Source organism: Calonectris borealis, chromosome 2 (assembly GCF_964195595.1).
Source record: "Calonectris borealis chromosome 2, bCalBor7.hap1.2, whole genome shotgun sequence".
NCBI classification, from domain to species: Eukaryota; Metazoa; Chordata; class Aves; order Procellariiformes; family Procellariidae; genus Calonectris; species Calonectris borealis.
Genome location: NC_134313.1, coordinates 152,686,072 through 152,698,459, shown reverse-complemented (window position 1 = coordinate 152,698,459; position 12,388 = coordinate 152,686,072). Strand labels below are relative to the sequence as shown.

Genomic DNA, 12,388 nt, shown 5'->3' with positions numbered 1-12,388 from the left:
AAATTACATAGAGGGCTGAAAATGCAATTCTGAGTCTTGTCTCCAAATTACACAGTAAGTGAAAAAGGTTTGATGGGTTTAGCTTGCTTTGTTTCACCAGAAAGTGAACCTGTGATTTCCTTCTGCACTGTGTTCATTGCTACTGAAATACAGCTGATGTGGTAGTTGCTTGTATTGGATAACTCACTGCACAAAGTAAAATTTGCTTTTTTATTAGTTCCTGATAATTCCAGAAGTCATTTACTTAGTAGAGTTAAAGGTGGAAAGCAAATTAAATACCCAAGCCTGATAAATGGTAAGTTTGATGTGCCTGTTCTCCAGATGGCCTACACCTTTCTGCAGTAAGGCAATGAAGCATAAAGGAGGAGTAAAAACATTCACTTTTTAATAGGCCAATTATGTTGCTTCTAGAGTCCATTACAAAGAAGAAGTTTTTATTGAAGCCCAGTCTCTCCATAGTAAAATATCTTATAGCCTATTTTTCCGTAAGACTTCAACTATCTCTAGCAAGATCTGGTGGTGTGCTTTATATGTGAAAGGAGAACTGATGCTTTCTATCTAACAAACATTTAAATACATACGTTACAACATTGATACGAAAACCATTCACAACAGTAGCTGTCAAAGCACTTTGGAAATGTCAGGTTGGCACTACCATCTCTATCCTACTAGCAGGGTAAGAGACGGACAAAGCAAGACACACCAAGACTTGCTTAAGGTTATGTCCCAGTTAGTCCTTAGCACAGCTAAGGAGCTGGACCGAAGGACTGTGCTGATGGCTCTGCAGCCATCCCATGCCCTGTGGTTATATCTACCTGAACAGGTGCTGTCAGTGCTGCGACACATTCACATGCCTTCGAAGCAATGCGTAGGAGAAATTGGAAACAAAAACATTTGATGCTACACAGACATTCCTTTTTTAAAGGTTTTACCAACAGGTAGGCAAGCTGAACAAGTTGAAAGGGAGAAAGATTTTCCTCAAACTGCTTAAGTGCACGCAGTCAGTACTCAATTGTCTAATTGAGTAGAGGTTTTGCTCTCGTGACATGGATACTTTGCTTTAGAACCTCAACAGCGAATGTCAGCCATGCTGTAACCCATGCCCAGGAAGTTATCTCTCTCTGCTGCCCAAACCTGAAGCAGACTCTCAAAACATTCATTTGATCAAGTGATGATGGGAAGTTTAATAAAAGTTAAGGTCATTCTCCATGAGAATGAATAAATTACAGAGTTAAGGGTCAGCAGAGGCATGTGAACAGTGTGGCTGCCAGGTAACATTAAAGAAGGTTTAGCGAATCTATGGAAAATTTCTTATTCCTATCAGTATCTCAGCTCGTTTAAAATTACCTCAAAGGTTCCTACCTAAGTTGCACACATGCTCTTCGACTCTACGGTGTTTAGTTACAAGGTATTACTACTTTCATACTTAGTCCTCACTGAAAGCTCCAAATACCCTGAAAAAATAAGAAAAGGGACAATGAAATTTAGGACTAGCTCATGTAATGTCTGTGTATCCTGAACACCACCACAAACTACGGAAACTGCGGAGAGCTGCACGTGCTTGAAACTTTCAAGCATGAGCAAGAAATGCTTGAATAAAGATGAGTCAGTATCAACAGCCCTTTAGGTTAAACTGTGTCTGTACATTCTGACATACAATGATAAGCTTGGAAGACAACAATCCCAAGGAATCAACATCCATGGATGCTAATGTAAATTAATGTATGACTTACAACAGATCTTACACTGAAGACTGGAAAAATAGTGTGGTTACAGCTGTGATAAACATCTAAGTGATGAAAGGTCTCTATTAGGCCACCTGGAGAAACAGATAAACCCATTTTCAGGTCATTTAAGTGAAATGTTACATGTTTGATTCAGTGCTGTTCCACATCTTACGAGGACAGGAAGTATAAAGCCAGGCTCAGAATAAAGCAGGAAGAAGAACAGAGTAAGAGCAGTAATTGTATGGGTTTTGTAGAGGGGCTTGGAAGTAATCAGAAAAATGCAAATATAGCAACCGGAATTCCAGGGCTTGATAATGAGAAGTGAACAGCTATTACTGCTTACAACATTTATGTGCATACCTTTTTACTGTCCTAATTGTACACAGTCTGAGGATGTAATTACTCAAGTTTGGGATCTGCACATAGAAAAGCACTGCTCTTTAACATTCTGGTTAGTAATTTTTAGGTATTGTTTATTCACGGAATGTTTACCATAGCCAGATTTGGAAATTATGGTTGATGGGTGCAAATTCTTAGCAATCTGGAAAAAACAGAGGGATTATTCTGGCACAGACCTAGAACTAGGAATTGCAAGAGACTGAGAACTTTCCGATTGCATCCAGCAGGAGTTAAGAGTTTGATCTCTCGTGCCTAAGTTCCACCAGCCCCACTGAGGGATGCAGTTTCAGTCTCTGACTGACACTAATTCATTTCTGAGAGTCTGGTGACCTGGGATTATTCCTATTTAAGAGAGGATGTTTAAGGAAAATGGCTGTACTCCACTTCCTTGACCTCCCAAATCTTATGCTCTGCCATGGATCTGACCAACTTCCAACACAGATCTTGCACGTGCTGGCTGCATGGTGTCCAAAGGGCCACTCCAGTAGCTGAGAATGACCAGACAGCAAAAGTGCTTGACTACCTTGCTTTTCCCCAGTCCCACACCTCAATGCTCCCTGGCTGGACACTCACTTGCAAAGAAGAAAAACCAGCCAGTGAATACTGCTCTGCTCACCCAGTGCTACGCGGGCTCCCTTTTCCTTGCAAAGACTGCCCATGAAACCTCCATAAATAGTGCTGCAGCAGCCTACAGCAGGAGGAATCCTGGATGAAAATCCTGTCTGTCTCATTGCTTCGTGTATGTGAAAAGGTCCTCAGCTGCACCGGAGTTCCTTGTACCATGTGAATTTCATTCTAAATATAGAAAATTATCTTCCTGAGATTTTGTACTTGAACAATCATTAATACTTACAAGGATGGGCGCCATTATTCATCTGGAGGAAAAAAAATTGCTCCCATAATGATCAAATTCCCCTCACTTCAGGCTTTGACCCCAAAAACCTTGACAGTGGCCATTTGTGCATCTATTCTGACACCACAGTAACCCAAGGCTCACCAGCAGTCCAAAGGTGCAGTCCTGGGATGTAGCCGTTCTGTTTAGCTGAAAGCATTTAACAAGCAAATATAACCTACTCAGAAATTCAAACCACAGGGAATATTGTTTATTCCAGGAACCTTGTGCAGCTTGCTTTATGCATTTTTATAAATACAAATAAATTCACTTAAGGGCAACTTAACCTTGTGGATTTAAGATTCATTTAACCTTTTTGCTCATATGTTCTTTAAACTGCAGGCTTTGCATTTTTATTAAACAGTTTTGAAAATCTGAACGTTTGTCACTGTACGCCATCCAGCTGCCCCACAGCTCCTCCCCTTCTGGGGGTAGCAATGTAATAAAATATTTTATCAGAGGAGCCAGTAAGTTCTCAAACTGAACAATGGCCACCTACCCACAGATGAAGCCGGACAAGTATTCCTATCTGGCATACAGCTATAAAATACAATTCAGGTGTTATAGCATATAAAACTAGTGAAGCTGAGGAAGAAGTGTAAACAAACATAAATGACCAAAGTAATTAAAAATAGGTAAATACTACATGATTTAAAGAACAGCTAAAGCTCAACAATCATTGCCTTCATAAGGGTAGGACAGCAAAGGTAGCCCTAAAGGAAACCTGCAGTAAAAGCATATCCTTCTGTAAATGTCTGTGTATAAGTTGCACTGTAAGACATAATGTAGGCAAGAAGACAGAAAGGCTCCTCCCTGTTTAATAGAGAGTGGATCACTCACCACGTCTACCTGCTTCACTTTTTCATGACACTCTGCAGTACATTACCTCAAGTCTTTGTTTTATGTAATTATCGTACTATATTGCATACAGGAAGAAAGTATGATATCCAGAATGCTGTTAACTCCTGTGTTGTAGACAGTACAATCTAAATGAACTGAACACAGGCAGATTTTTACTTAAATATTCTCTACATCTAGTTAGATCATGTTTGCTATAATAAACATCTACTTAAGTTAAGACAACGTAGCTTTGCGATTGAGCTCTGTAATGCTTAGGCTCCAACCAGCTCACAGGCAAGCTGGGGAATTACTGCAGTGTATTCCCTTCCTTCAGTACCCTCTGCATTGATCATAGCTGGAAAGGAAACAGTTATCCTGTCGTGTGAATTATGTTTGAATGTAGAAAAAGAAAGTTCACATTCCACACCAAGAAAGGTCTTCCAGTGGACTGATCAGCAATTATAAATATGGCTGTGGGGATGTGAGAAATCAGGGCTCAGGCCCCTGCTGCCATCACTCCATATCCTAGTGAGTGGCTGAGCCTGGTGCCCACCGTTAAACTGTGTTGCAGAGAGTGAAACTTCACATCACGGCTGGGAAGGGTGGCAGACACAGTCTTTGACTAGAGCCCAGCTGGCCTTCCTTCTTGCTTTTTTGAAGTTCGATGTCTGGCAAAAGTCACCTTGATTACATTTATCATGAGTAGCCACACAAGTTGTACGAGGTACTTGGGTCAGTGACAGAACACAGCAAACACAAACTACTGCTGCCCAACTCAGACCAGCTGGGCAAGAAGGGCCAAGGAGCCAGACCCAGCTCAAAGTGCAAAGCCTGTTGTATCAAGGGAAAGTTGGCTACAGAAAGATTGGGAACGAGTTCTAATAAGAACTGGATGAGGACTGGTTTTGGGGGGGTTTGACTTACCGGAGCAGAGCATTCAAGTGAGTGACTAGCTGGACCGCAGTAAACAGGCTGGAAGGGCTAGTTTGGTTTGAGATAGAAGGGGCCAGTCTTAAAAAGCATTTTGACTTGGTTCAAAGAAACGTATGAAATTTTCATGTCAGTGTTCAAAAGGATGCAACACAGCACTTTCACACACTTTACCATTGGAAAAATACTGTATTGTAATACCACAGAGGTTTAAAACAGTGGGACATTTTCAGAGATAATGGGAAGTGGCTGACTGGTCACCACTTTAAGCAGGGTTGCATGCAAAGGTGACAAACTCTGGCATCCTTTTACTTCCTGTAGAGCTACTTAAATTTATAGCAATGTGAAGGGTAGACTTTGCTCCATTTTGCACATGGCATGAACATACTGATACATTTTCACCTGGTTCACTTGCATAAGTAATGAGATCTTTAACTGATAAAACAGGGATTTGTGTATTCCTTTTCCCTCTATCTATCTTCTCTAGCTTCTGTAGGGAAATATGTAAGAACCAAGAGTTATTTTCCAAAGCATGAATTTTTAATTCCTCAGGTTTATCTTGTCAAAAATCAGCAATATTTAATAGAGAACTCAGTACAAACCCATTAATGACAATCACAAGCATTGCTCTGTCTTTAATGAAAGATTATGGCACTTAGTTTTCCATTTCACATCTGTCTTCTCTTGCAGTCTTTGGTATTGAAAACAGGTTGAACTACATAGATTATATACTAGCAGCCAGTTTACACTTAGAGGTTTAGATTTTGTAAACACCAAGCCCTCAGTTTAGCAGCTTGCCCATTTGAAAGGACTGCAAAGTGGCAGTGAAGTACTTTTAGGATCTCTTCAACGTAGCCATGGGAACAGAAAGAAGTTTCAGCATACACGACAACTGAATCCACAATATTGTAATGAAAATAGTACAATTAGCTCTGGGCAGCAAGAGACAATCCTGGATCTGATCCCAGCTGTGCAGGGGTGAGCAGAGATCTTCCCCAGAGGCAGTGCAGTGGCACGGGATGGCACAAGCCTCCCTGCAGAAACGGAGACCCACCCAGTCATCTGCCAGGTTTGCCCTCATCTTCCTCCACAACTGCGGCCCAAGTCACAGGCTGAGAAAATACCCTGTTACATCTATTCCAACTGAAGCAGCTTGAGCAGCTCAGTCAGCTCTTTGTGGACCTCTCCACGGGGCACAGGTCTTAATGATCTGCATGCTCTGAATCCCATGTCTTCCACCTTTATTCTCCCAGTACTCCTCCCCACTGCCACCTAACCTGCTCCAAGCGTGCTTGCATTTTGGGAACCCCCACTGCCCCTGTTAACTGGAGCATAAATAACTTTGGAGTGTATTTTCAGAGGTAATGTCCTCTTACGTGTGTTAGTTAAATGGATGCCAATTATTAATAAAACCTTACTTGTAATTTTAAGGACATACCCACCAACATGGGTAGGAGTTACAAGTTTTGGTAGCCTCAGTTGCATTTGTGGATAGCTAAAACTTTACTCAGCATAAAGGTGACAAACTTTGATAAATTGTTTGACATAGTACCTAAAAAAATATTTTGTTTTTAAAACATAGTCCCATATCTTACCAACAGCACACACAGTTGAGCAACATATAAGTAAAAAAGAGCCAATGAAGAATTTTTACCAAATAGAAGTATTTCTAGAGATGCTATGTCTAGGTCTCACAATGATTCATTCACCAATTTTAAGCAGCACTGAAACGAAATACCAAGAAAAATGGTAAATATGTAAATCCCAACCAGGCTGGGATATTTCTCTGGACACTTTTTCCAGACAGGTACTCATATGGTGCTTAGTACAAAAATGAACAGCCTGAGTTATATGAGAAGCCAGAGCTAACTCATTTATTAGTTCCCTGGCTTTTAAAAAGATGACTAGGAGTGGCTTCTTGACAGTCCTGTTTACAAATGAAAATTCTGCTAACAGTAAGGTTCAACATTACCTGACTGACAAACATGAGAAGAAAGTCGGCCATTAGCTTGCTTATCTTTGGACAGCATCACGGGTCTCAGCTGATGTGACAATATCATTTCATTCAATTTTTGCTGCAACGCTAAGTAGTCTTCGGATAATTTTGATATCTGAAAAATATAACACAGGATTTTACATTATTATATAAATAAGTATGTATGTTCCAAAGGTAAAATGGACTAGAGAATGAATTTAAAAGATATTGCTCCACCTACTGCAGAGTAGTCCCCTACCACACTTACCTCCCCACCCCCCTTAAAAAAACAAAAAGAAAAAAAGAAGAAAAAAAAAGACACTTAGGAAACTCCACACTGCAGCCCAGTCCTGCAGCTACTTCATATTGGTTCACTTATGTGAGCAGACGGTGCCTTGCTGATGCAAAATAGGTAGGCAGCTGTAGTCATACTTCTCTGCACATGTGTGAGTACCTGACATTGACACAGCAACTTGTAGTTTAGTTTACAGAGACATTTCACAAGTTTACTGAATTAAGGGCCTTGCCTGGTAAATGCATATTTCAACAAAGGCCAAGCTTCTGCATTTAACCTAAACCAGGTTAAAACTAACATAATTTTTTGCCAGTGCTCTAACTTTGTTTTTCTCTCCTTCCTGAAAAGGGTATTCTCTCTTGCAGCCCAAATATGCATTTTTTTAGAACACTCATTACAAAATCTCTGTCTCAGTTTAGAGAGTAAATCCTTGGTGCCACTGAAGCCAGTAAAATAACTTTGCCATTCTGTCATTACTCAGAGTATACTGAGATTGCTCAGAGTATTATGCTCAACATATGTAGCTTATAAGCTTCTTACCTGCCGTGAAAAGGCTGCCAAATCACAAGCCTCTTTCTCTGAGTTGCCCTTCAGTGTCTTAGAGTCTTCAGCCTCTGTACTAGTGCTTTTCCTGTCTTTTGTTGTTTGGGGATCATTATTTTGAACATGTACTGCTTCTGTTGGCTCCTCTATAGTTTTCTCTTGACTTTTGCAAGGTAGTTTCCCTTCTTTTCTAAGTTGTCCCCTCCTTCTGTAACCCCGATAACTGCTCTGAATAACCACTGCTGCCTTCTCTTTGTCTTCTGAACCTTGTTTTTCTGCCGCAACTTGCTTCCGTGAGCCTCTTAGTGACTCTTTTCTTATAATTCCTTTACATCCTGTAGGTATCACTGCTTCATGTTTCAGGAGGCTTCTTTCCACATCCCTGTCAGTCCTGGGCTGGACCACAGCAGATTCTTGATTTTGCCCATCTGCACTGAGCGTGTCTTGATTATCTTGCTCTTGCTGGGGACCAGGTTCAGATGTGATTTTGACTGAAGATTTGCTGGACAGCTCTTCCAAAAAGGCCTGTTTTTCACCTTCACCAGCATGTTCTACTGCAGGGTTCTGCTTCACAGAAGCTCCCTCTCCTTCAGTAGATGTTTTCTGTTGCTCCTGTACATTCCTTGTGTCACTGTACCCAGAACACTTGCTGTCAGTAACATCATCTTGAATCTCCTCGTTTGCTGCTTCTTCCAGTGTATCATTTTGAGCTGGCTGCAGTTGAGCTTCAAGGTATTCCACAGCAGATAATTCTTCCTCTGCTATTTTTTTGTGCTGTTCCTTTATTTTTTTACGGACTCTGTAGCCTCTGTAATGGCTCTGAACAATGATAGCTGCCTCTTCTTCCATTTTAGGAAGAGTACTCTTCATTCCAGTTGGACTTTCCTCATTATCTTTAAGTTCTTCATCCTTTTCCTTTTCGCTAATGGATGCTGCATTTTCAGTTTGTTTCTTTCTAAATGATTCCCTGAATGGAATAGAGTTTTGGGCAAAAATTATAGCTGAAGGAGATGAAGGGTAGTAACAACTTTACAACTACCTTTGGTGGTGTTTGTGTACTAAATGGCAATTTGATACATTGCAACATGGGAAAGATTTAGTGCATAGAGCTGGAATTAAAGATAGCAAACCAATCTCTGATGATTATTATTTCTTAAAGTGAAAAGGGACATCCCTGTTAAACTCTTCACGGAAAATTGCTAGTGGGACAATCTAGGCTGCATGAGGGCTGATAAAAGAGCAAAGGATTAATTTAAATGTTAACAAAAACATACGGCAGAAACTATATACCTCACTAGCACTAGCAGAAACTAGCACCTCAAATATGTATAAATACACACAATCATAAATGTATTCATGAAAGAAAACTGCCTCAAGTCACACTAGGAATGCAGAAAGAATGATCCTGGGCTTAGGTCCAGGTCAAATTTAACAGACCTATTCCCTAAACCGTCTTTGTTACTATCAATACAACTTCAGTGCTAGGTGAAATCTGCCACCCTGTTCCTTCCCTCTGAAAGACTCTGGACTCCTTCACAGTTGTTTTCCACCTCTCTGGACTAGTCTCCACCTACTTAAATGCTATCACTGAAAAAACAATAGTGATGAGCGAAGTGCTACTAGTTCCATTTCAGAGGTTAGGACTACAACCATATTGCAGAGATATTTAGAGTGTGATTCACCTCACCTAACTTTTAGCTGTTTGATCTGAGCAAGACATTTCGGTTCCCGCTGTCATCACCTATGCTTATCTCAAACAGTGACTTAAAATGAGAAGAACAGTTCCTTGCAGATGCCTATTTCTTGCTCTTGTCTGAGCATTTTTAATGATGAGCTAGTTCCAAAAAGAGACTCCTCTACAGACTACATTAACATTACAAGTAAGCACAATATTGTTGATCTTTCCCCTAAATATACCTTTATTCCCTGGGCTTAAAAATATGAGAAAGTTGGTTACTGACATTAAAAACCTCCACATAAATGTACATTACCTCTGCAAACATATCTAGAATAATCCTAATTTGCTTCACTTTTAGCTTACATTGCTGTTCTTCAGCAGTGTAGTTAATGAAAAAGGACACATTTGAGTGACATCAGAGAGAGAAAATAACATTACCTCCTCCTTTTGAAGATCTTCCTCTCCTTATATCCCCTGTAGTGAGACTGAATTGTTATTGCTGCTTTGTTCCTTGCCTCAGTTAGTTCTTTTCTCTTCTTCCTGAGTAAGTATCCTCTGGCAACTGATACAAATTGTAATATAAAACAACCTTAGGCAACAAGCAATGGGTGTCCCACACATTTCAGAGTGTCAAATGATAACAGCATTAAACAAAAAACAACAAGGAAATACAGACCAGGGTGTTATTATGATTATGTTTCATCTGAAATTATTCTGTCCCACAAAACTTTTTTGAGATTTCAGAAAGCTGTACCCATTCTACATGAGGATACAAACAAGCCCTTTCTTTGTATTTTATTAGACTAAAGACAGTACAGGAAGATGCAGAATGAACCAGAAGCATAGTGCTATAGAAGTACCTCTAGAACACAGTGCTCTCAGCTTCATGTACCTGCTTTGCCTGATTCAGGCAATTGATTTGACTCAGTCTTTCATTTCCCTGGGAAACACCTAATTATCAGGCTATAGAGATTACCAGGGTCTCTTCTGGCATAGGCTTGGAATTAGCTGAACATTCACTAGATCAGAGAGAAACTGAAAATTTTATTGCTCAGCAGTTACAGAAGACTTAGCTCATGCTCCTTTTGCAAAGACTCATTATTCAAAATGAAAAAGCTCAGCATGAAAGATGCTAAGCTCCACAGTAACCAGGTGCACTGTGGCAAGGGTACTCGCTACTTGTGCTTTGTGGGAGGCACAAGTTCAAGATTCCGGTCTGAACCAGGATGAATAAGGACTCAAACATGGGTCCTCCCTGAGACCTGTAGGCACTGACTAGTCACTAGGGGCTTGATGCAGTTGCCAGCACATAGGTATCTAGTGCCATCTGAAGTGCTCCAGGATAGCCAAGGCATTTACATGGAGCTGACAGAAAGAACAAGACAGATGGGACTTTATGGAGAGAGAAAGTTGGGTATACCACATGAAATAACGCTGGAGGCCAGGCAAGATAACCTAGGGCATCTCAAATGACACTAGATACCAATATGGGGTCAAATGAGCTGAGCATTTGGTGGTTTTGAATAAAATTAATCAAACTCTAGGCTCTGCTGACTATAAGAGGAGTTTAGACACCTAGGTCACTTTTAGACATCTACACTGAGGTGTCTTAATCAGAAACTGAATTGCATTCAGAATGTTCCTTCAAAAATTCCTGCACTTGCAAATAATTTCCTAATGGGAACTGGCACAGTCTCCACAGTGCTGTGATTTGGACAAGTCTGCAATTCCAGGGATTCAGCATAAATCCGCTAATCCCTGGCAAAATAAAAAGAACATAGTGTTTTGTCAAAATATTTCTGTTCAACTCTAATTCCAAATGTAGTACCAAGACTATGGGGATAGAGGATTCAGGTGATTTAAATACCCTGAGGAGATGGTAGATATGGGAGCTCTTACTCCAACTCTGCTGAGAGTGTTCTGCATCCCAGGGAAGTGTCAAGCTCACTTAAGAATGGGAAGGGAGCATAAGCAGTCTATTCTAACACATTCATGTAACTTGGTGCTAGGTTTTATTTGCTTTAGCATTCCCTACTCATAATTTAGACCAACTTGGGCTCCACTAGAGGCAGTGGTTCAGTGTAAGAAAGCATTGTATAAAAGGGACATAAGTTACATCTTGATAATTGGAGAGAGGGTAAAGGAACCCAAATACTTACTGGAAGTGGCACAATTGATTTTTATACTGCCGTCTGACAGGGCCTGAGAAAAGTGCAAATTGTAAAGCACTTGGAATACTTCTAGAGTTTCTTGGACTTCTGAGCCAATCCTCATTCCATTTTCACACAAAAGCATCTCAACAGGAGTTATTTTGAAATAAATCAAGTTACATTGTCAATGGACATGCCAATATAAGCTAAGTCTGGTCTTTTTAGAATTATTCTGGTTCTTGAAGTTTCCTGAGAACTTTGTTATGAGATAGTAGCTGTGTAAGCTTTGTTCTCAAACTGGAAGAGGAATTTTGTATTGCTTTAGAGATAAATGGGGGAAAAAAAACTGAGAACGCTAAGTAAAAATGGACTTCCGTTTTGTTCTTGCTTCTCGTGCACTGAAAAAAGTTGAAAAGAAACTGCACACAGGACAGAGAAGGTGGACAAGAAGAAACACCGGGGAGATGAACAAACAGAGCAAAGTGGGAAATTCATACTTTTGCATTTGCTAAATATCCTAATATAATTGACAACTTCCAGATGTGTAATTATTTTTGGCACATCACTGGAGTTTATTCTGGCTTTAGATTGTTTTCTACACTGAGGAAGTTCTACCAACTGCAGTGAAGTGCTCTTCAGTACACACTAACCTTGGTTCACTGTAATTGACAGATGCATCTGACAATGACTAAAACCAGCACTGGTGTCCGTATATATTCGTGAAGGCTTATCCAAGGTAGTTTAAATCTAGATAGCCTGGGTACTGGCAGCTCTAGCTTATATTTGGGGTTGCCACCTTTGTAATTACTGAAAGTGTGGTGCAGATTTGTGCTAGCTGTTTTCAGACCTGTGCCTCTCTAATTGTGCTGCTGCTGTTTTCAGAGCTGCCTTGACTACATCTGGCTTGGGGACATCTCTGCAGGGACGGGGGAGACAGAAATATAGGGAGGAAAAAGGGA

The 12,388-nt window shown here is 40.4% G+C and overlaps 1 protein-coding gene across 1 annotated transcript in view; it reads right to left on the bottom strand.

Annotated features, from left to right (window-relative positions):
- The window catches only part of MYO3A (myosin IIIA), a 120,386-nt gene that overhangs the window by 10,295 nt on the left and 97,703 nt on the right, over positions 1-12,388 (bottom strand). Inside the window, exons 30-32 of the mRNA XM_075143942.1 lie at positions 9,718-9,841; positions 7,599-8,568; positions 6,761-6,899 (exon numbers count right to left, since the gene is read on the bottom strand). Coding sequence (XP_075000043.1) covers positions 6,761-6,899; positions 7,599-8,568; positions 9,718-9,841 — 1,233 coding nt within the window. The remainder of the gene's footprint in view (positions 1-6,760; positions 6,900-7,598; positions 8,569-9,717; positions 9,842-12,388) is intronic.